Genomic DNA, 24,001 nt, shown 5'->3' with positions numbered 1-24,001 from the left:
GTTGGATGCAAACTTGCATTTAATCCTTTCTGAGTATGAATAAAATCTTTTTCTTTTAGGTGTTTGCAGAAAGTTTCCTTTCGGGCAGACTATCATCTTTCTACTCTGGTGTTATTTCACGTTTAATATGGGTCACTATCAGAGACTAGATTCATCAGATAAGCAATATCTGAGTCGTTCTAGGAACTTCTACATCCTATGGCTCTGGTTAAGTGTGTTGTTAGGGGCAACACATACCAGGAAATATTTTTTCATGTACTGTGAAGATATAATGCAGCATTTGATCATGTCAGAAAATTAAAAGGTAAGCAGCTGAAACACCTTTATCAATTTTGGCCAAAACAAATAATAAAGGAAGTACACAATGTCTTATAAAAACCAAACAGAAGTAAGAAATATTTTAAAGATGATTATTTTAAAAAAACGTAATTTAAAGATGATTACTTTATTTAGGACATACGAAAAACTCCTGCCTTTCGGCAGAGACACCAGAACTGCAGAAAGTTGGCAAGAACAACTGCAATGTTCAAACTGAGCTTGGAAAACCGCTTGTAAAATTCAGTTGTAGCGTTCAAGCCATAAGAACTGTAACACTGAAACTCAAGGTTTTTAGAATGTATTATTACTATGATTATCATCATTATTATTACTACTGAACACACAGTCATTGTAATCTAGCCAAGCTACTTCCTTTATATATTTCAAGCTTGTTTTAACAGTATCTTCTAAAACCATACCAATGCCCATTCCTGCATGTGATATATACTACACTCTTTCCCCAAAAATAAGACAGGGTTTTATATTAATTTTTACTCCAAAACTTATTACTTTTTTACACGTATAGTTGCCTGGAGACTATTTAAATTGACTACTTTATGAACTGTAACTAGGGCTTGTTTTTTGAGTAGGGCATATTATATTATATTTCAAGCATCCTCAAAAATCCTGAAAAATCATGCTAGGGCATATTTTTGGGGTAGGTCCTATTTTTGGGGAAACAGGGCACTGTTAATGAGCTGTGACACAATCGCCATTTCTAACTGTACTCAACAAAGGACAAGCTGTGGAATGAATGTCTACACTTTAAATTCTAGCAATATTTTAACTCCTGAAATGAAGGCAGCCCACTGATTGGTTCCACAGTGTTCTGAAAACATATGGTCATACACAAACCCATTCTACTCTGTCCTAAGAATCACACAACTGATATTGTGCAGGTGCAAGTAAGGGAAAACTATAAAATACAAGAAGTATGTAATTTTAGCTAAAACAACCATATTCCTTCCTCTATTTCTTACCATTAATCTTCTCATTCTTTCTTTTTCAATTCTTTCAGTTTCTTTCTTCTGCTCACGTTCAGTGTTGGCATGCCAAGTTGCCACAGCTTTAGAAAGTTTCTGAATTTTCCCAGCGACTGACCGGTGGTACTCTTTAAAATCTTTAGCATGCTGCAATATGCTATTCAGGTATTCCTAGAAAGAGAAAGAAGTTAGTGCAGACACTTCGACAATGCACAGGATTTGAAATCAGGAACACAGAAGTTCTAATCTTAGCATTTTCCAATTGCTTATTACATGATTCAGAGTTTTTTTAATCTTAGAAACTCCAACAGTAAACAAAATATGTAACAGAGAAGACCCACACAGCAAAGTAAGGTGCATTTCTGTCACAGGGCAAACAACTCATAAGTTAAAGTACCTGATGCTTCTGCCTACGCTTCCTCTCCTGTTCTATCTTCTGCTGTTTTTCAAGCTTTTCAGTCATACGGGCCTCCCTCAAAGTCTGGCGCTTGCTTCTTTTGTATGCTTTGGAGTTCAGTGCTGTCTCCAGTGTTGTGTCACGACGCATGCAAGCCACTACCTCTTGTCTTAGCTACCAGAGGAAAAAAAAGACAAGCGTAAAAAAAAAATAATTTTTAAAACAGGGAGGAACAACTTTAAACACTGGTATGGCAGAGTAAAACTGTAACGGTCCAGAAGATGTTCCAGCCTTCTCTTCCCTTTCCACTACAGTTCTGAAAAGACCCAGCACCTATACAGTTGTAGCAGCTATGTCTGTCTCCCTAAACAAATCCTAAGTCTCCACCTGATAGCCAAAGTGTTCACCGCTCTTAATCATAATTTCTTCCTTCTTTACAAGATGCTGCAAATGAATGTCTTGCCGCAATGAAAGGAGGTAGCTAAGATTTTATACCATCAAAGTAAAACATGAATGAACAACATACATAACATACTTTGTAGAGCTGGACCTGAACATATCTGATGGCGCATCTCATTGCCAGCTGCACAGGCGACAGCAGGGAGAGGTAAATGTTTAAGGGCTTGGAACAGTATTGCCACAGTTACAGCAGTACAGCAAAGAGAGCATGATGCTTTTCACCTGATCTCTGACAAAACTTCATTACAAAGGAGTGCAAAGGGCAGACGGAAGGAAGACTTGGACATCATGATAAAACTACCGCCAAGGCTTCTGTCAAGAAGTATTTTTGCTTGACCTGCTAAATCGTATCTTTGTTCTTCCAACTTAGCTGGAAAAAACAGTGGCAAGAGACCTGTAAGAGTCTGCCTGTGTGATTCCTTCTCTGAAATTCATTTGCTGATACCTGCACTCAACATTCAACTTGTATCTTAGGCATGATTTCATTACACTTAATTTTCAAAGTCTGTGAGCCACAGTGGAAATCCTGGAAACAGATCACAGAGAAATACCACACACGATACCAACACATAACTCTTCCTTAATACAAGGAGACCCATAATAAATGTGAAGTATGTACAGAAAGAGGTGGCTACTAGGATTTGTGTTGAAAAATCAGCTTGCAGCCTGTCCAGCTTGTTTTGTCTTTGTGTCAATGCCATCTGCATTATGAAAGACATAGTGCTATGGTTATACTTTACACTGCAAGACAAAGCAGGAAGCGAAAACACTTGCATGTTTTTATTAATTAAACAAAAGACAATCTAAGCTACACAGTTCTGTGACCTGCTTATCAGTCAAGCTTGCTCTCATGAAATATCTCCTGCCTATGCTCAGCGCTGCTGCAAAATCTCTTGCCAGTTTACTCTTCACTACATGAACACACTTGGCTGTGACCTCTACGAGAATTTTCCTGAAGCAAAAGGCATTACCTGGCGCTGGAAATTCAGTAACCTAAGTGCCTTCAACTCCACTGTAGCTTTGGTTCGCAGATCAGGGGGTAGAGAACCAGGCAAGTTCTCCAGTTCCTGGATTCTGTGAGCAATTCGAGCCTGAAGCCTAAGAAAACAGAGAATTGGATAAGACATCAGAAGAAATCTGTAAGTGGTTATCAAAATTACACAATAAAAATGAGCAGTTTATCTCAGGTACTTATTTGGCTTTTACTAATTGTTTCCGAACTAACAGGCTTTTGCAGAGACGACATTAGGTATCCTTTCCCACTTTGAAAATAAATTGTCAAATAATGAAAATATCACTTGGCCCACGTTTTGATTTTGACTAGAAGTGTATGTGTGAAAGGAAACTTGGGAATTATATTTTACTCATACTATACAGGATTCTGTTTTCAAGCTTCTTTGATGGGTATTGTTTTATGCACAGTGTAGTCAGTGATGACACTGACAGAACTTTTCTTAGTATCTGGAATTTTACTTTCTTATTTTATTGACAAACAAAAAGTTCATGAGTAAAGTATTCACACTTACATAGCTGTTACACTGTAAATCAGATTCTATTTCACTCTTCCTTTACAAGCTCCTTTTGCATTCATTTGCAAATTCAAGAAAGAGAGAGAAAGAGAGAATAACGGACAAGCCAGACAGAACTCAATTTTTTTCTATTTTTTACATCGAAAGCTAAGATCACAGAGCTAACAGTTACATAGTTGTGTGGTTTTATTTACAAGTAAGTACTTCTGTGAACTGCAAATTTTGTCAAGGCACTGGAACAACAGTTCCCAGAATTTTAAGTTACCCAAAAGTCGCACTTAAGTTCAACCAAATCTGTGCTCGCCACTTCCCACATGCTTTAGGAAAACAAAACAAAAACAAGCAAACAAACAAAAACACACAAACAAAAACCCCAACAAACAATGTGAAACCAAAACCAAACACGTATACACACACCCCAAACCCCAACCATTCTCTCCCAGAATCAAAAAAACTAAAGGCCCAGGAACAGGAAGGCATCTCATCTCCCTATACTGCACAGGGCTCAGAAAATTTCTCTTTACTTTCACAAAGCACAAAACATCAGATCAAATTAGGTAAAGGTGTCTGCTGCTGTTTTCCTGCAACAAGGACTTTGGAACTGCTGTGAAAGGAGAAAGAAAACATTTTCTGTAGGGCTTCTTTGCATATAGTGCTCATTCTTCCCTGCCCCTTCACCCCCTCATCACTCCATAGTGACAGCAGAGTGACACAAGCTCTCATACATTCGACACACCAGCCTCATTGCTGCAAAGCAGATCACACATCAGCCAAAATGGCTGCACCTGATACTAGTATTTTGATTTGTTCTGATTCCATGTACCTCACAGTAACTGCACGCATGAAGACTTATGTAGAATCTGAAAGGCAACTGGAATCACCTGTACGGTTTCAGACAACACTTAAACTTCCTAAAACTATGCGTTTTTTATATCACCCAAAGACTTCTGAAGTTCCTGGAATAATAAAATGAGATAAAGCCACATTACTACAGAAGACTTAGTGTCCTCAACGGAGTAAAAAATTGAAGCAGAATTAGGTTAGTTAAGTTTTTCACACAGATGGAAAAGTCAATCAAGAAGAGTTACTTCCTAATAAGAGGTTTCATTAAGAGCTAGATACTTCTCCAGGCCCAAAGTAGTTCATGATTCCTGCAGGAAAAGTATTCATTCAGAAAATCACACTCGAATACTTTCTTCTTTCAAGTGTATGTACTACTCTAATGAAAGTCCACATTTTGTACAACTACACCAGTCACTGGGCATTCTAGTCATTAAGAATTTATTTTAGTGCATCTAAGAACGCAAAATGTTGATAATTAAGTGACTTTCTAGATCAACTATTGTACATCCATACAAAAAAGCAGCCCAGATGGGCAAAGACAATACTGTTCTAAACCACTGATGGGTGCTCCGGCTGTTGCTTATTCACACATGGATATAATCACGCATCACAACTATGAATTATTACTTTATTTCTCTCCCCAAATAGCTGCAATGCTTGTCCTGAAACCCCCACTTTAAAAAGTTATAGCCAAATCCCAGTTTCACTGTCTGTAATGAAACTTTAGGGGAGCAGTCACAACCTTTCCAAACTTTTGAATATTGAACACATTTTCCATCTTTATCTTTCTTTTTTTTGTTAGTAGTGTTTCTTGCTGTGCTGTTCAAGAGGACGAGCACAAAAAGTTAACCTAGGTTCTTCATAACAGAGCTTATGGCTTTAGATAACTAAATGGATGAGTCACTTCACAAACAAACATGAAGTAAAAGTTTGCTTATTAGTTCTGCCAGAGCTGGTTTATTACTTTAACTTCAGGTGAAAGTGTCTGCTGACATAGAAGTTTACATAGTAGAAATTCAAGCAATAGCCAAAGTTGGGCTGGGGTTTATTTTTCTGTCATCTAAATTACTAAAAAAAAAAAAAAAATCCAGGTATACAACTTTCTTGAGATCTGACTAAACATAATGCAAGATTACAGAGTGTGCTTACTATGTCCCGTCATCACACTAAGCAGTGCATCCCCATATAAAAGATGCTTCACAGTGTTAACCATTTTCTTTGTTTTTCTCAACTCGAGTTTATAAAAACACTGATCAGAAATAAATGCACACAAAATTTTATCATTCAATTATAAAGCAGATTAGCATTTCTTCCCTTTGTTTTTCCTCCATATGTTGAAATCATTGCAAAAACATAGGTCTGCATTGAGCTGCAAACAAGGATATGTCTACACTTACGCGGGTGATCACCCTCCTGTTATAATCCAGGCAGAGGGAAGGAATAGGAAAAAAAAAGTCCATACTTTTAAGTCAGAACAGGTACTAAATTCAAAAACTCTCATTGAAACTCAGGTTCATTCTCTATTAAAACAAAGTCCTGGCCAAAAAGAAGTTTAAATACTAATGAAAATCTACTGTACATATATGGAAGAATAATGAAAATAATTTTAAATATCTAGGTTTCTTTTTATCCATGTTTAGTCACACAGAGATTAACAACAATTATGATATAATTTCATCTCAGATCAACATATGCTGCAAATAGCTTGTTGGCACAAGCATGTGAATGTGACAGCAACATTAACTCTCCATTTGCTTTCCCTTTGTTAATACACGCTGAAGCCATTTTTTATAATCAGATCCAGGCTTTTCAGCAAGAAAAAGCAGTCTGCTGATGTTTCTCATTAGATTAAAATCTTTTACAGACACTGCAACTTGTTAATAGGTGCATTACTGCTTCTTCATCTGTACTGGTCTATTTAACATGTGGTTAATAAACAGGAATACTCAATTGTACTTTTAAGTGATTATTGCATAGTTGATGAAACCAACTACATAACTTCTAGTAACAAGAAAAGTAAGAAAGAATTCTTATCACTGAAAAAAAACCCAGACATAATTTTGTAGCAGCAAAAACTAAGCTATTTCATGTTTACAGTATTGTTCTGTGTGTAAGACATGATCTAAATACATAGATCATGAACATGATCCATTAAGAAACACAAATCTGTATGCAGTAGCATGTATTCTCCCCTGAAAGTCTGTTGTTATGCACTTGAGAGATGTGTATGCAACAAGAGAAATGGTGTAACACCCCAACAATTAACTTTTTATCATGTAGCTCATGAATTAGCACTAAATTAGTCTTCGCAGCACACTTCACATCTTTAGTCCAGAAACACCATGTTCTAAGGTCACTGCTGTGGTCTGACCCCAGCCAGCAACTAAGCATCACACAGAGCTGGATGCAGGGAGAATCGGAAAGGCAAAAGAAGGAAAGAAACTCGTGGGCTGAGATAAAAACAGTTTAGCAATTAAAAATTTTAAGGGAAGGAGAGAAAAAAAACCAACAAAGAGAAGGAAAAACAACAACAACAAAAAAAAACACACCGAGAAAGACAAGTTATACAAATGAAAACAATTGCTCACCACTAACCAACCGTTGCCCAGCAAGTCTCCAAGCAGTGAGCCCCCAGTAACGTTCCCCCTCAGTTTTATTGCTGAGTATAATGACATCATATGCTATGGAATAGCCCTTTGGTCAGTTGGGGTCAGTTGTCCCAGCCGTGTACCCTCCCATCTCCTTGTGCCCACCCAGCCCACCCGCTGGCAAGGCGGTGTGACGAACAGAAAGGGCCTTGACTCTGTGCAAGCCCTGCTCACCAGTATCTTATCAACACTGTTTTCAGTACAAATCCAAAACACAGCCACATACAAGCTATTCTGAAGAAATTTAACTCTATCCCAGTCAAAATCATTACAGTTACTGAGTAAACCTAGTCTCTAATTTTCAAGAATTCATAATTTAATCAGATTCATGCTTTCCCACAATAAGGCAGGATACCAAAATTTTACCTTTTGGGTCTATCTGTATTGTTTGAAATATTAATCCCTAAAATACCTGTGTGATAATTCTGTCCCTTCTTGAAAATGAGTAATTCAAACAGTATTTTGAAGTGTAATACCCCATTATTAAAAACATTAACTTGAGATCAATAGATCTCAAGAGACAACCAATTTCATAAAGCTTTCACTAACTTCACTGGTTTCAGGATACAAATGTTTATATTGACTTTTTTCTACTTCTTTTTTTATGAAGAAAGTGTGAATACATCATGTTTGGTAAGTCTACCACCATCCAAAGCACAAAATCTGATAAACTTTTTTTCAAAGCTTTTCTCTAGATGTTACTTATGAAGTTTTGAATACCAGAAGTTCTAAGTATTCTGGTATGCAAAGAAGTAAATTTCAGCCATGTTCAACATTTAAGAAGCCTGGATTATCATCTATGTGCTACCATAAAAAATTAAACCCTTCTGCTGCAGAATCCCTATCAAACTTCTATCTCATGTTTTCTGCCAAGAAGATCAGGGTATTTAGAACTTAATGGATATGCTCTACCTGCAACCAGTTCCCCACATCAGTAAAAGGAACACTGGTATTTTTGGTCACTCCTCACCTTCCTCCATTTATGCATAATAAGACATAATAGTTAGGTACAAATGGTGCAACGGAACAGGGCTGGAAAGACAGGAGTAGTAATTTCAGGTTAACTGATGAAGAAAAGTTAACATTACACTGGCCACATAATTCTTGGCTCAGGTTAGTGCTACAATTCTTTGCTCTGAGCAACTGTGAAACCGTGTAATGGTGTGTTCTACAGGCTTTCTGAAAAAGATGCTAGACAAAGCGATCGCTCGCGCTGAAACAGCTATGGCCAAGAGGCAAAAAGGGATAAGACTGACAGAATGCCCACACCAACATGCCAATGCATTACTTAAGCATTATCTTATACAAAAAGCAGAAGTTTTCTAGGATCAAGGCCTGGATTCTGGACATGGCACCACATCCTAAAACACTTCATGGTGTTTTACCATTATAAGGTGAAAGTCATTGAACCAGGCTTCAGCGAGATCACCATCCCTTTTGTTTGCCTTCCCCTACAAACTCATTGTTACATTAACTGCAAGATGCATCATCAATCCAGAACAAGCAATTACATTAAGTGCAGTTTCTTTCCTCTGACCAGTCATGATCAGGAATGTATTTTAGGTGCAGTTCAAGATCCTTCTGCCCTGCAGATTTCTCAACATTAACTGTTTAATAACCTTGCTGATGGGAAGAGGGAAGGAGCCTCTTCTAACTCCACAAGAAATGTCATCCTCTGTATTTTGTAATGAATATAATTCACCATCTAATTAGGGCACTCAAGACAACTTTTAAATACCATGCTTCCTGATAACCATTTTTTTTAATCTTCTCTCTAACTGGCTTAATATTCTCTCTACTCTTTGATAGTCCTGCCAACATCATCACAATTAAAATTTGGTTTTGCTGTGGCGTCTAACTAATCAGCCTTTTGACCTCCACTGTTCTCTTCTACCTTCCCTTTTGTTTATAATTCTGAAAACTTTCTGCACTGAATTGGTTTATCTACAAAATACAAGGATTTTGATTTCTTAGTTTTCAGTGTTTACAGCATCCAAGTAATACACTAATCCAGCAAAGTCCTTGTGCGTATCTTAAACTTATCTGTTTTGCAATGATACTGCCAGTGTGTTTTACTAGTTCATAGCCTGGGGCAGAATTAAATCATTGTTTGATTCAACGTTTCCATACCTCTCTTTGACATGGTCTCGCTCTGGAAATTCAGTTTATACAGTTGTCACTACAGTAGCTGATTGCAAGAAGTTTCAGTTGAGAAAGTGAAAACTAAAAATCTGCATATGCATTTGAATCTTGCTATTTGCTTTTACCTATATTCACGTTCTTGGAGTATTTCAACTGGATCCAGTCCTTGTGGCTTCTGGATAGGGCTGATGCGATTCTGCTTTTGCTGCAGCTGAACGATGGGTGACGGCTGTCCTGGTGGCGGTTGTGGCACCGAAGGTCCTGGCATGGCAGTGGCCGGCTGTGCAGCAGGGGGGGCAGGAGAGGGCCTCCCGCTGGGCGGTGGGGCGGGAAGCTTCTGCGGCGTGTTGGAGACACTCATGTCTGGGGCTGTGCCTGCATCAGAGAATGTACGTGTTTGTTATGCAAAATATGGAACGCAGGAAGAAAATCAAGACAGTTTCTGAAGACGGAATGTGAAGGTAAGATAAACATTCAATAATACCAGAAAAAGCACTGATGTAGACTACACTCAGTATTTTATAAAGACGTACTAAAATGCAAGTATACCGTACATTGCAAGATGTCCAAAGGAAAACAAAGCACCTGAAACTTTATGATGAATGCCATTTCTTTTTCCATTACTGCTGACTTATAATTCTAGTGTTAGAAGAAGTAAAATGGTTGTAGAACTGATTTTGTGCAAGTGTAGGACCTAATTCTGCTTCTTGATCACTATCTATGCACCACTTAGAAGAAGGCATCTATAATCACAACTTGACAACAAGCATACGTAGGTCTGCTTTTAGAGCTCTATCACAACTAGAGAGACACATTAAAATTTCTACCACTGTACTTAGAAGTACCTGTCATATATAAACAGCCTTTCTTTTGCTACTCCCATTAATTTTATGGAAGTATTTAAAATACCAGGAATTTTATTATTGTTTTATCTTACAGCATCCTAATCGTCCCACTGTAGTTAACATGAAAAAAGTACCTACCACTTAGAGACACTATGGGTCATAGATTTCAGTATGTCATTATGACAACAAGCCACCCACGCATTCAGATGTTAAAAAATCATCACTGACAACAGACATTGTAACAAGAAAGATGTCAATTGTCTGAGGAGTCACAGTAATTTAATGCTAAGAAAAGCAACTATAAAGTACACCTGCAATCTTGTATTTAACCTTAATTCAAACCCAGCATCCTGAAATGCAGGTAAAAAGATTCCTTCAGAGCTCACCACGTGTCACTCACACACCTGCATCGAATTCCAGAGAAGGAATTTGAGCACATGCTGTGCACTCTGTATTTAGCAACACTGCATTTCATCTTATTTTAAAAAAAAGCACAGAAAGCAAGACCACCAAAACCCTCTGTGTAGTCCCAGTTTTCAGGGAATCATGCAAACCGAACTGTAAAACAAACACTACCATGAGCAACTGTGTAATGAATGAAAAATGAATTCAAAGAAATAAGAAAAATCTTTTAAAATACATCAAATAAGACCTCCAAACAGACAGAGCAAGGGTACACAGTGTTTTTTTCTTATAGAAAATAAAAATAGGAATAAAAAAAGACAAACACTACGCAGCTTTCAGTTAAACAGGACAGGCACATTATTATCACATACCAGATTATTTAAATTATCCATCTAATAATTCTGTATACCTATCAGCATTTTTTAGTAGCACCATTTGAGCCAGAAGGCACTGTATGTGGTAAACTCATACATATAGCCTCTCAAGAAACACTTTTCCCCTCTTTATTATTCTGCTCAAATTGTAACTATTCCTTTGGAGTATTCCAAGAACAGCAATTCTACATCTGATTACATATCAGTATGTCATTTTCTTTTTATGTTGCCCTAAGTAGCTCACTAACGACAAAGAATTTTTAATGACATCCACTGTTATGGAGTCATCGCTGTACAATGATCTACCCACAAGCAACAATATAGCATAACAATTCTACTGTGTGAGAGGCCTATGTTATTCTCATGCCTGCAATATTGTATTTACTTTTTAAATCTATAAAAATGAAAAAAAAAAACAAACCGCAAAACACAAAAATCAACAAAACCAAACAAAAAAAACACACAAGGAAAAAGGCAAAACCAAAATCAAACAACCAACTTCAAAAAATATTAGGGATTTCTAATTCTTTCAAAACAATACTACTTCCATTCTACTTCCAAACAATAAAATCAGCCTGTAACCCTGATAATCATACAGGGGAAAAACATTACACTGTTCATTAGATCTCAAAAACTACACTGAACTTTCAAAGCAATCCAATTCTACCATGGTTTGAAAACTTTTGTTTACAGCAGCTTAGACTATAGTTGAAACACAAGCTTGTTGCAATTAAGCATGTTCAGAACATAACTTATTAAGTAGCTTTTTATGGGTGTCCCTCATGTCATTTACATATTTAATTCTGATTGCATATGGTTTGACTCTCCACAATTCAAGTCTCAGGCACAGTAAAGGTGACACTATTTTTCTGCATGCCTTTTCACCTTCCCTTTGTTTTTTCCCTCTGCATCACTTCCTCAAATTCTACACACACTGTTTATCCACAACTCGGTCCATGACTCAAAGTTAGCTTTATACTCTGCTATACCTTCAGTCCAGGTTTTAGGGGTAATGGCAGCTGTATGCCCAGGCATCCCTGGAGCAGGCCCTGGCCCAGCTGCAGCACCACTCATTGTGTGTAACCCAATACCTGCAATTTGACAGAGGAAAGAAACTGGTTTAGACAAAGTATTTCCAAGTATTCAAAAATCATTCTGCTTTCTAGCATGTTACTCTATTCAGGCAAGTAGTACTTTTATTTATGAAATATGGATTTAAGTAGATTTTATTGTGAAAAAATACACGCAATGCAACATACTGAAATCATCTCTCCTACAAAAAAAAAAAACCCTTACTATGTAGCAAAGTCATATCCACAGAAATGAAGTGACCAGTGAAATTATTAAAATAATTAAAAGAAGAAAATAGGATCATCTTAGCTCTTGATTTCTAATGCAAAATCCACAACAGAAGTGTTCAGAAACTAGCAGGTGCAAGGATGCTTCATGTAACAGTTTTCTTAGGACCAAAATGTGCTTGCTTACTGCATTGTAACATCTCTTATCATTACAAGAAAAAAAGAATATTTTATTTTCCTTACATATTTAATTTGACAGCACACTATACATCCTTTGTTTTACTTTCAATAACATGAATAATCAGTCAACTTGCTCCAGATTTTTTATCTACTTTTCTGCATAGTGACAGGAGACTGAACAACAGTAAAACTGCAATCAGTAAAGTATGATTAGCATTCAAAAAATGTCAAGCATAATCAGGACAGACACAGCACTGCACAGTGAAATCACTTTTAATTTTGACAATATCCTATTGATAACATATGTGTTTAATGCACTTCCTCAAGTTTAAAACTAAAGGTTGCTGTTCACTCAGATGCCAAAACGCACTCTCAAATCATAGCCCTGCACAGTTCTCATTTCCTATTTTTCCACAGGTAGAACTTCAAGAATTACTTGCGCAGTGACATGAGGTCTAGATTCACTTACCAGATTGTCTGTTGAAGGCACTGGGAGGCTGCTGCTGTTGAATGCCAGGCAGGGTCCTCTTGCCCTGAACAGCAAGCTGGAGGTTTTCTGGTAAAGGCTGACCTCTAGCTAACATTTTGTATGCAAGAATCTGAGCTCGCAGCTGATGCAGCTGCACAGGGCTGAAAGGGGAAGGACCTCTGTTAGGCTGATTCATAACTTGTGGGTCTCCTGGTATAACAGGTCCTGGCTGGCTTGGTGTCATCTGCGGTGGAGTTGGACCTCCTCCAGACATCGGACTGGACACATGCTCTGGTGCTCCTAGTGGAGATGGGTGTGGAGACATATAACCTAGAACAGGTAAGAGGATCACAAATTTACCTCTCTGGTTAGTCAAATCTAAATTCTGTCAAATTTCTTTAACAGTACATAGAATATAAAAATGTCTCCCTCGAGTCAAGATAGCCACAATATTTTCTGCACATATAAAAATGCAACCTGATGTTCCCTGGGATATCAAGATAAACTTGTGAGCTATTCTTTCAACTAAGACAAACTAAAATAGGAAATACGATACAGAAGCATCAGGATGTGGTATTGTTTCACTGGAATGTTGGACAAATATTTCATTGTACAACACATGCAGTGAAGTCTGCCTATTTTACAGCTTAATATTTTAAGTCTATTTTGATGCATACACATCAAGTAATATCCATTAATTGACACAGGCCCTCTTTTCCAAATCTCACCAACATACAGAAATAGAAACAGATAGTATTGAATTTCTATACAACCGCTCTTCCATTTACACAAATTAAAGGTTTGAGCCAGACAAAGAACATTCAATGCCTTTTACCATCTGGGTGCTCAAGAACTTGCAACATCAACTGCAAGCACAAAAATCACATTCTGAAGAAGCTGCTAAAGGCTCTCTTATTCTCCAAAGTTCTGAAGTGAACCATGCTTGTCCCTTTTTACAGGACTTGCTAATGCAGTGGTTTTAAGTTTAATTTTAATGACACTTAATACATATTTCCTTGAGCTTCACAATGCAGCCATGTAAAGAGATGGCATAGATTTTTGGTGATGTTTCCAAGAATATGTAGCATGTCAGAGAAAAAATACAAAGAGCAACCCTTCAAGTAATGCACAACAGACAGCTAGATTTTAAAGATGTCCACCAAGAGTGAAAAAGATGTAACTATATTTACCCACTTCATTCTGGTATTGTGGAGCACAGATAACGTTCTTATCAATTTGAAAAGCCTAAAGAAAGCTTAAAAACAAAACAAAACAAGCAAACAAAAAAACACACCAACAAGAAATCTTCTGGCTCACTTCCATGTTCTTTAGCAAGCCATAGATCACTGAACTCCAAAGTTCCTGCTACAGTTCATGGTTCTGTGACTCCAAATCTACTCTTCCTCCACTCTTCCTGACACTTTAAAGTGAAACTTCATCAATTTCATCTATACGTAGTCGAGATCAAGTAATTTTGCCCTCTGTTTAGTTTCACTGTTCTTATTGGCCCTTCAGTAAGGGAAACATAAGCACAATCTCAAAGTAGTCTCAATGTGAGATGACATCAGCTGTAATCACTAGAACTTACACAAGTGGATAAATGAGAGTGCTAAAGAATTGAAAGTTCATCAGTGCTGAGATCTGGAGATTAAAATATTCCACAATAAATTAAAGGTTGTAAATGACTGAGATACAGGACAAAGAAGAGAGGATATCAGCTCTCATAAAAAGGGAAAATTAGGTAGAATTACAGTAGGGAAAAAATGGTTTTGTGATGTGAAAAGATGAGAGAAGACAAGACAGAAACAGACTGAGTTCAATCTTGTGACTAAAAGAGATGATAAGAAAGGAAGAAGGCTGCAGTGACAATAAGAAAAATTAAACAGTTCAAGAGAAAAACAAGGACATGATGTTGGGAGTTCAAGGAAAAGGGAGAAGGAGACCTTAAAAAGTTAAAATTACTGAAGTTATTTACTAAGTCAATATAAAAATGTTTATAAATTCATTGATGCTAACAAAAGCTATGATAAAAAACCATAAAGTTTAATTGACTTATTCATCTCCTTCCACTAACTTACTTTTGCCTCTTTTTTTCAAGAGAGGAAGCTACAAATCCCTCATACTGAGCACAGTCCTTTAAAAGGACAACAACTAAACCACAATGAAAACCAAAATACAGAACTGCATTCTTGTTTTATACCATAAAATGCAATGATTACTATTACACTTCCAAATCTAAGAATTTACCTTCAACAGCACCTACTCCAACTTACACTGTTTTCAAAGTGTCTTTCAAAGAAAGGTTTCTTTCTCCCCATTAAGTTACATTGTCCAAGTTGCATATTCCTTAATTAACGACAGATTTCAAACCCAGGATCTTGAAATCCATCTGGACTACAAAAGTCTAAAACTGTGGCGTAAGAACTCAGGCACTTGTGTTCATTCCTCACAGTTTCAGTTGCAAGTCTGTGACTATGTTTTGTAGAAATGAGGTTTTAGAAGCAGGCATTTTTTGAGCTTTCTAACTATATATTACTTACACTTATTCCCTCACTGTCCTGTGCACTAGGATTCTTGACAACAGGAATCTAGGCTTGATGAGAGTAAGAATGACAACAAAATTCCAATAAAATATCTCAGGAAAGAACAAAAGCCTTCCAAACTTCTTGTAAAGGCTCTAGTATGTGGCATTTACAGAAGCTGAATGTTGTGATACTATATGGAAATTTTCAAGTTCAAAAACTTTGAGAAGATTTAGCACTGTGACAATGCATGCAGTCACAAGTCTGTCCTAATAAAGTCTCTATACCAATTGCTATTTTCCTATCTTATTACCCATACTCTAACGAAGGTGAGCATGCACACTTGGGCTCAGAATGAGGACACATGAAGAGTCACAAAGATTCAGTTTAACCAGCCTATGTCATAAAAGGAAAAAAAAAATTAAAGACACAGTCCATAGGAATGTTTAATATACAGGCCAAGACAGACACCTTTTTGAACTTTGCAAACATGCTTTCATCTGCTATGAAGCACTTCAAATACACTTCGCAGCACACACAGATTTCCACAATAAGTATTCAACACATTTTTAAATGCCTAGCTCATTGATTGTTACTCCCTGAACCGTTAAGTACCCTTTCCTCTACATTTTCCACAGAAAATTTTGGTTTATGTTCTGCATAAACTATTCTGTTTAATTTAACTTTCAGAATGGAAGGTGGCAAAAGCACTGAGTGATAAGGTTGCAGAGTACTTGCAACAGAAGAGTTCTGTGTCCTTGTGAAGGGGAACAGACAACCTTTAGTTCTTGAAAACACACAGACGAGCAGGCATCTGACACCAGGAACGGGAGGCCAAACAGCCCAACCCATCATTTAAAGCTGTGGAAATTTCAAAGTTTCATCAGGTTTCTCCAGGTCTTATCTGGGTAAGTTTTGAAAATCTCCAATTATGGTGATAGTTTATCACTCTCACGGTGGATTTTCTTTCCCTTAAGCCCTATCACAATTTCACATGCATAAATCATGACCATTACTTTTTGTGCTTTTGCTATGCACCTCTGAGGAGAGTCTGGTTCTGTCTTCACCATAATCCTCCAGCGGGTTGTAAAAGAGGCTATGTCAAAAGTCTTTCCCAAATTTTCAGCAGTTAAAAACCACTGCTTTCTTGCCTGTATGCATAATTAGCAACAATCTTTTCATCCCACTTTGGTATCAGCTTGTTTCAGAGAAATATAGCACAACATGTCATAAACTATGCGTATTCTTTACAGTATTGACACTTGAAGAAATCCTACTTCTAACACTTTACCGAACACAAATATTTTGGAGGACAGACTGTATAAAAAGTTTCTGCTCTAACTGCTTTTAATTCCACTTTAGTTAACAGAAGCAAAGAACATCTTCCTCATCTGTTTATGGCTAAGAACTAAAGAGTTAAAAACTGAGAGAGATTTTTTCTACACTTCTAATGCTATAACTAAACAGAGGAAAACACACATGAATTTTAAACCATGGTAACAAATATTAGATAGAAAGAGTGAAGGTTTTACCAGTCCAAACACTCGAATATTCAACAGAGCTCTTGACTCCCACTGAAAGTTAAGGCGACTTAAATGATGAGAGTGTCTGAGGATGATAAATGCCAAATCTTTCTACTAAAACTGACAGCAAGGGTATACTTTTACTCAAAATGTGACTGTAAGAGAATTTTTGGATTAGGAAGAAATAGACTGGATTGATGAAATTCAGTTACGTAACTCATTTATGTTAACTATTACTTCAACCATCAATTAAAGTTAGTTTAAAAAAAATAATGATAACAAGTACACACCCACAATAAACAGTAGGAAAGCATAACATCTTGGAATACAATGGAAAATATGTTCATGCCGGACCAAAGCTACAAACTTTCTTAAGGTAAGCCAAACACAACATTGCCCTGTTGGTAGTATGGACATGGTTAACACCAGCTGTTGTGAAACTCTCTCTCAAAAAAAGAAAACTGGTCATGTGTGTGCAAGCCATTTAAAACTAGGACTTAGAAATAAACTCTCAAGAGTCCGTATGCTGGCAGGTAGACAGATAACATGACAGATCTTTTCTCATCTGTAAAAGGTTAAAAAAATTAAAAAAAAAATAAAAAGGAAGTACAGCTAACTTAGGAACAGTAGGGACAACATTGTTTGTTAGGTAGCAGTAATCTCATGAATTCTCTAAGTTATATTTAATTGGAGTACCTTCATAAGAAGTTCAACAAACACTGCAAACAAACACTGTTAAACATATATACAGATCAAGTCCCAAAACTTTCAACTCCTGCAGCACTTACGTTTCCACTCACAAGTAGAAAGAAAAGACAACTGCTCATATTGGTCTGATTCACTGCTGTAGCACAGCAACTGCATTTAATTTGTTCAAAATTCCAGAAAAACACACAAACGGTTTGTTTCACTGAATTTATATTTTTTTATGAATTTTTTCTAACAAAAAATATTTTATTTTATTTTATACAGATATTTGGCTTGTCTTTGCAATTCCTCCCCATTCCTCTTACAAACTGAAATCTAGACATATTTTATGTCTTCTGGATAACACTGTTTAGCAATTTACAGTAGATTGCATAATTCTAATAGCAATACTGAGTTTTTCAGCACAGTTCACTCATAGAATTATAGTGTCATAGAATGTCCTGAGTTGGAAGGGACCCACAGAGATTGAATCCAACTCCTGTCCCTGCATTTGCAACCCCTAAACTCACACCATGTGTCTGAGGGTGTTGTCCAGTCTCTTCTTGAACACTGTCAGGCTTGGGGCTGTGACACCTCCCTGGGGAGCCTGTTCCAGTGTCCAGCACCCTCTGGGGGAAGAACCTTTTCCTAATGTCCAACCTGAACCACCCCTGGCACATCTTCCTGCCATTCCCTCAGGTCCTGTCACTGGTCCCAGAGAGAAGAGCTCAGCCCTGTCCCTCCTCCTACCCTTGTGAGGAAGCTGTAGCCATGATGAAGTCTCCCCTCAGTCTCCTCCAGGCTGAACAAACCAAGTGACTTCAGCTGCTCCTCATACAGCTTCCCCTCCAAACCCTTCACCAACTTTGTAGCCTCTTCTGGACACTCTCCAGTAGCTTTATATCTTTTTTACCCTGTGATGCCCAGAACTGCACAGGTGAGGCCACATCAGGGCAAAGCAGAGCGGGACAATTACCTCCCTGCCCGGCTGGCAATGCTGTGCTGGATGCACCCAGGACACAGTTGCCCTCTTGGCTGCCAGGGCATGTGGCTCATGTTCAACTTGCCATCAATCAGAACCCCCCGATCCCTCTCTGCAGAGCTGCTGCCCAGCATCTTGTCCTCAGTCTGTATGTACAGCCAGGGTTGTCGTGCCCCAGGTGTCAAATCCAGCATTCGCCTTTGTTGAACTTCATGCGGCTGGTGACTGCCCAGTTCTCCAATTTGTCCAGATCCCTCTTCAGGGCCTCTATGCCCTTGAGAGTGTCAACAGCTCTTCCCTGTTTTGTGTCATCAGCGAACTTACAAGTCCTGTGTTCAAGTAATTTATAAAGACATTAAAGAGCGCTGGCCCTAAGATGGATCCTGCGGGACCCCAACAGTGACTGGTGGCCAGCTCGACACAATCCCATTTACTAGAACCCTTTCAGCCCAGCCTGTCAGCCGACTGCTCACCCACTGCACTGTGTGTTTATCCAGCTGTGTGACGGACACATTGTCCAGGGGGATACTGTGAGAGACAGTATCAAAGGCTTTACTGAAATCCAGAAGGATCACATTGCCAGGTTTCCCTTGGTCAATTAGGTGGGTAACCTTCTTGCAGAAATAAAGTAAGCTGGTTAAGCAGGACCTTCCCTTCATGAACCCATGCTGGCTGGGACCAATCTCTGCAGTGTCTTTCAGGTGTTTTTCAATAACTCCCAGAATAATCTTCTCTGTAATTTTGCCAGGCACGGAAGTGAGACTTACAGGCCTGTAGCTGCTGGGATCATCCCTGTTGACCTTCTTGTAGATTGGGACAACATTCACAAAGGCTGACGGCAGTTTCTAATGCAATCCAAATTCAGTTAAGTGTAGTAAGATCACTACTGAAACAGCTAAATATGAAGCTGGAGCAATGGATTCTCCTTTCTTTTAACTTATTAGCACTAGAAGATATTAAGACTAAACAGGGACATAATTGTGCATAAGTTCAAGAAAATAAAATTAGTCACCAGAAATAGTCAGGAATGTTACCCTTTCTCTAATTTGGCAGCAAGAGTGGAAAGGAGTAATTGTTGAGGAGAAAGATATCAAATTAGAATATTTTTCCCTATAAATTAATGTCAGACTTCTGAAAACCACCCTACTGCAGTATAACTGCAATAAAAATGTGACAATGTCTGAGCTAGTAACAGATTATCTATGCATGACTAGCAACCTGCTGAGCATCAAGAAAAAAAATCCAGAATGTAAATAATAAAGTTTTATACCTAAGTAATTATTGTTAATTAAAAGAATTCGAAATTCTTAGAACAGTAACATGTCAGTTTGCTCATAAATGCCTATTCTGGCAAAGTTCTTGCAGATTTAGCTTACAAATGTTTCTGATTTGCTCAAAGTCAGTCATGTCATCTCATCTTAAAAAGGGTCAGTTAATTATTTCTTAAAACAGACTGTAAGAATCATTACTTCCAAAATTCTGTATCAGCTTGCTCTTAGTAAGTTCAGTGGTCTTTACTCCAAGATTGTTCATTCATAACTGCATGTTTCATCTACATAAATTATATCTACAACTGCATGTGCAGTTGGCCAATTCATTTCTAACTTATCACCACATTTGTAAGCACATATTTTATAAAAATTCCTGATTTTGTACTTAGAGACACTCTTTTGCAAGACCTTCTTTAAAAAGAAAATACTAGAAAGACTGTTACACTTAACATTTAAATGAAATGTCATTTTGTGATCAGTTCCAACCGTAAACTGCAGATAGAAGGGTACTGCCTGTATATTTATCACAACTGTTACACTCAGCATCATTATATGAAGACTATCCATCTTCTCATTCCCAAAGAATTAAAAACACTGTTTTGCCCTCCAACTTCCCAGTTCTTCTCAGAAACTTTGAACTTGTTTACAGGTTCACAGATTTCTGGCAATAAGGAAACATTACAGCTATAACAGTCTACCTAACTTGTATAAAACAGACCAAAGACTTAGCCTCTAAATGATCTCCTCCCTTCGGTCTATGTAACCGATCAAAAAGACATCCAGTGTTGACTTAAATTTAATGTGACCAAAACCTACCACCAATACCTGGGTAATCTTTGTCCCAAAGGTTACTTATCTTCTCTAAGTGAGACGCAGATTTTTAGTACAGTCTGAATTCACTTAACTTAAATTTCCACCAAGTTTTTGTACCGATTTTTTTTTTTTTTTAGGATAAACAACATATCTATTACAAGCCTTTCTACTACCTGGGAACGTGTAGACTGATCACATTATATTTTGTCTCAGAGAGAGTAAAAAAGTGGAGTTTAATAATATCGGGGTGGGGGGGGAGGGGATGAAGTCTTCCAAGTTTCAAATCATCCCTTATCCCTTTATTTGTCTTCTAAATAAGGTACAATTTCACAGATCACATTATCATTAGGTTTTGAAGGGACTTCACAAAAATCATCTAGCCTGAACCCCTGCCCAAACAGGGTCAGCTATGTCAGGCTGCACAGCAACATGTCCAGTTGGGTATTGACTGACTCGATAGATGGCATCTAGAAAACCTCTCTGGGCAACCTACTGTACTGTTCAGTCACATTTACAGTAAAACCATGTTTTCCTATGTTCCAACAGAATTTCATGTGTTTCGTTGTGTGTCAATTGTCTCCCCTACCGATAACCGCTGTAAAGAGTCTGACTCCCTCTTGGTCACTCTGTCCCATCAGATATTGCCAAGCCTTGTTCTTTCGCAGGCTACGCTGTTTCAGCTCCCTTAGCCTCTCCTCATACAAAAGATGTTTCAAATATTTAATGCTACCTTAAAAATTTCTCAACATCTTTCTGAACTGTAGATACTAGAATGAAATACAATACTACAATATAGTCTTCAGCTAATTAATTAGAAAAGGTGATACAACTCCACAGTTATTATGCCTCTGCTTCTGTATGCAGGTGGTACATTCCACCTCATGGCTGCAAACACTGTATATGGCAATTCACATTTATGTCTGCCAGAATAACCAAAACCCTTTTCAGCCTTTCTGTTTTGCACGCTGCAGTCTCATAACACCTACATAACAGTTTTGCTCCTTGACATCAATTCTGTTGGCTGTTCTAAAATCCATGATAGAGAAATAAGCATTCTACTGAGCATCCTGATCAGCCTTCGTAACCAATTTGTTTCTTATTTACTGATAAACCTCTGTGCTGTCTCCAAATTCTACCATTGCTGATTTTACACTTTTTTCCAGATCACTGACAAACACATTGAACAGTAATGAACCAAAATAGAGCCCTGTAAGACTAACTAGAAAAAGCCACAATTGCATTATCATCTTCTATTCACAGTTAATTTTATAATCTGTCATTTAACTATACTTAACATCAGTTATATTGATGTTACTTAGTGCTATCTTTTTCCTAAATCAAAATGTCATACAGTAACAAGCCAAGAACCTTTATAATTATCAGGCAGACAAAGTTCTGTCTATTATTACAACTATTGGCTTTAGTAATGCATAGAGAAACCTCATCCATGAGCCAGGATCCATCTTCCTGACAACTGTACAAACACTAACTACTATACCACACCTGCCTACACTTGGATAAACCAATTCTGTTTATGACCTCCACAAAAAGAATGGGAAATTTGTTTGACAAGGCGGACTTCATGCCATTCAGAGAGACCCGGACAAGGTCAAGAAGTGGGCCCTTGCCAACTTCTTAAGGTTCAACAAGGCCAAGTGCGAGGTCCTGCACAGGGTCAGGGCAACCCTCTGTATCAATACAGGCTGCGGGCGAAGCGAGAAAGACCTGGGGGTACTGGTGGATGGAAGATCAGATATGAGCAGGCATCCAACCATAACCTGGGCTGCATCAAAAGAAGCATGGTCAGCAGGTCAAGGAAGGTGACCCTGCTCCTCTATTCCATTCTCATGAGACCTCCCCTGGAGTACTGCATTCAGCCCTGGGGACCCCAACATAAGAAGGATATGGGCCTATTGGAGAGGGTCCAGAGGAGGCCACAAAAAAGACCAGAGGGCTGGAACAGCTCTGCTGTGAAAAAAAGCTGAGAGAGTTGGTGTCATTCAGCCTGAAGAAAGCTCCAGGGAGACCTTATGGTGGCCTTTCAGTACCTACAGTGGGCTTACAAGAAAGATGTGGACAGACTTATTAACAGACCCTGTTGCGACAGGACAAGGGGTAATGGTTTTAAACTAAGAGATGGCAGATTCAGGCTAGATATAAGGAAGAAATTTTTTACAATGAGGGTGGTGAAACACTGGCCCACGTTGCCCAGAGAGGTGGTAGGTGCCCCATCCCTGGAGACATTCAAGGCCAGGCTGGATGGGGCTCTGAGCCATGTGATCTAGTGGAAGATGTCCCTGCTCATTGCAGGGGAGTTGGACTAGATGACCTTTAAAGGCCCCTTCCAACCCAAACAATATGATGACTCTATGATTATTCCATAAAACTATTCTCAATGGCCTGAATTACATACAAGGTAATATGGAATTAAAAGACAGAACCAATGCTAGACTAAATTACATTTAACTGATAGAAGGCCATTCTGCTTATGTTTTCAAGTGTACAGCAGAAATTTAGATTCATCCATTTTCTGAGTTTTTGAATTTCTTCAGCTACTTTCCACCACAAGTCTGAAAATAGCAACATAAATATCTATTATCTACATATATATCACACATATTTTATGTCAAATTGAGGCCTACAAACAATAACCCATGAAAAAAACAGATCTAGAACTACTAAGATGCAGTTTCTGTTTGACATGCATATTGCTAAAAATTGTACACAACTGCTCAGCCATCAGACATGCAAGAGTCTACAGGATGTGAAACTTACTGTACGTGTTGGTTTCTAAACATGTACCAAACACAACTGAAGATTTGTCAAGATTATAAGATTTACCATGCATCTTTCCATGGATTCTCAGAGAGCTGATACTGTTCTCTGCCCATGAGCATAGGCATGGATAAGCTCACTCTTTTACGACATTGACTATTTCCACAAAACCTGTAGAAGCACAACTGTTCTATAGGACTCTAATCCCATGGTAAATTAGACTGACAGTATCCAATGGGTTGAAAGGCTATTAAGAAACCTGTTTTTCCATCTTGAGTATGTACTCTAATGGGGAGCAAGTATAAGATTAGCACATGGGACTTTTCCCATCACGTATCAGAATAGTGTCAAGTGTCACGACCATTTTTTGTGAAAAGGTAATTGTGTAAGAAGGAAAAAAGTGGACATAGAGGCAAAGAAAACTAAAACACTCCTTGATAATGTTTAGTATTTAAAATACTAGAACATATTGGGGGAGGGCTTTAATAATTTATTTAAAAAGCTTGCTTACATGAGAACTCTGTTTACTTTGCAACAG

General features: G+C 37.9%; 1 protein-coding gene across 4 annotated transcripts in view; it reads right to left on the bottom strand.

Annotated features, from left to right (window-relative positions):
- Positions 1–24,001, bottom strand: part of SMARCA2 (SWI/SNF related BAF chromatin remodeling complex subunit ATPase 2) — a 120,362-nt gene that overhangs the window by 76,804 nt on the left and 19,557 nt on the right. For all 4 annotated transcript variants that reach the window (XM_065860203.2, XM_065860205.2, XM_065860204.2 and 1 more), the window contains exons 4-9: positions 12,891–13,220; positions 11,933–12,034; positions 9,445–9,694; positions 3,129–3,255; positions 1,699–1,872; positions 1,299–1,472 (exon numbers count right to left, since the gene is read on the bottom strand). In XM_065860203.2, coding sequence (XP_065716275.1) covers positions 1,299–1,472; positions 1,699–1,872; positions 3,129–3,255; positions 9,445–9,694; positions 11,933–12,034; positions 12,891–13,220 — 1,157 coding nt within the window. The remainder of the gene's footprint in view (positions 1–1,298; positions 1,473–1,698; positions 1,873–3,128; positions 3,256–9,444; positions 9,695–11,932; positions 12,035–12,890; positions 13,221–24,001) is intronic.

This window comes from Patagioenas fasciata, chromosome Z (assembly GCF_037038585.1).
Source record: "Patagioenas fasciata isolate bPatFas1 chromosome Z, bPatFas1.hap1, whole genome shotgun sequence".
Taxonomy (NCBI): Eukaryota; Metazoa; Chordata; class Aves; order Columbiformes; family Columbidae; genus Patagioenas; species Patagioenas fasciata.
Note: the sequence above shows the minus strand (reverse complement) of the source record. Positions and strands in the feature narration are given on the sequence as shown.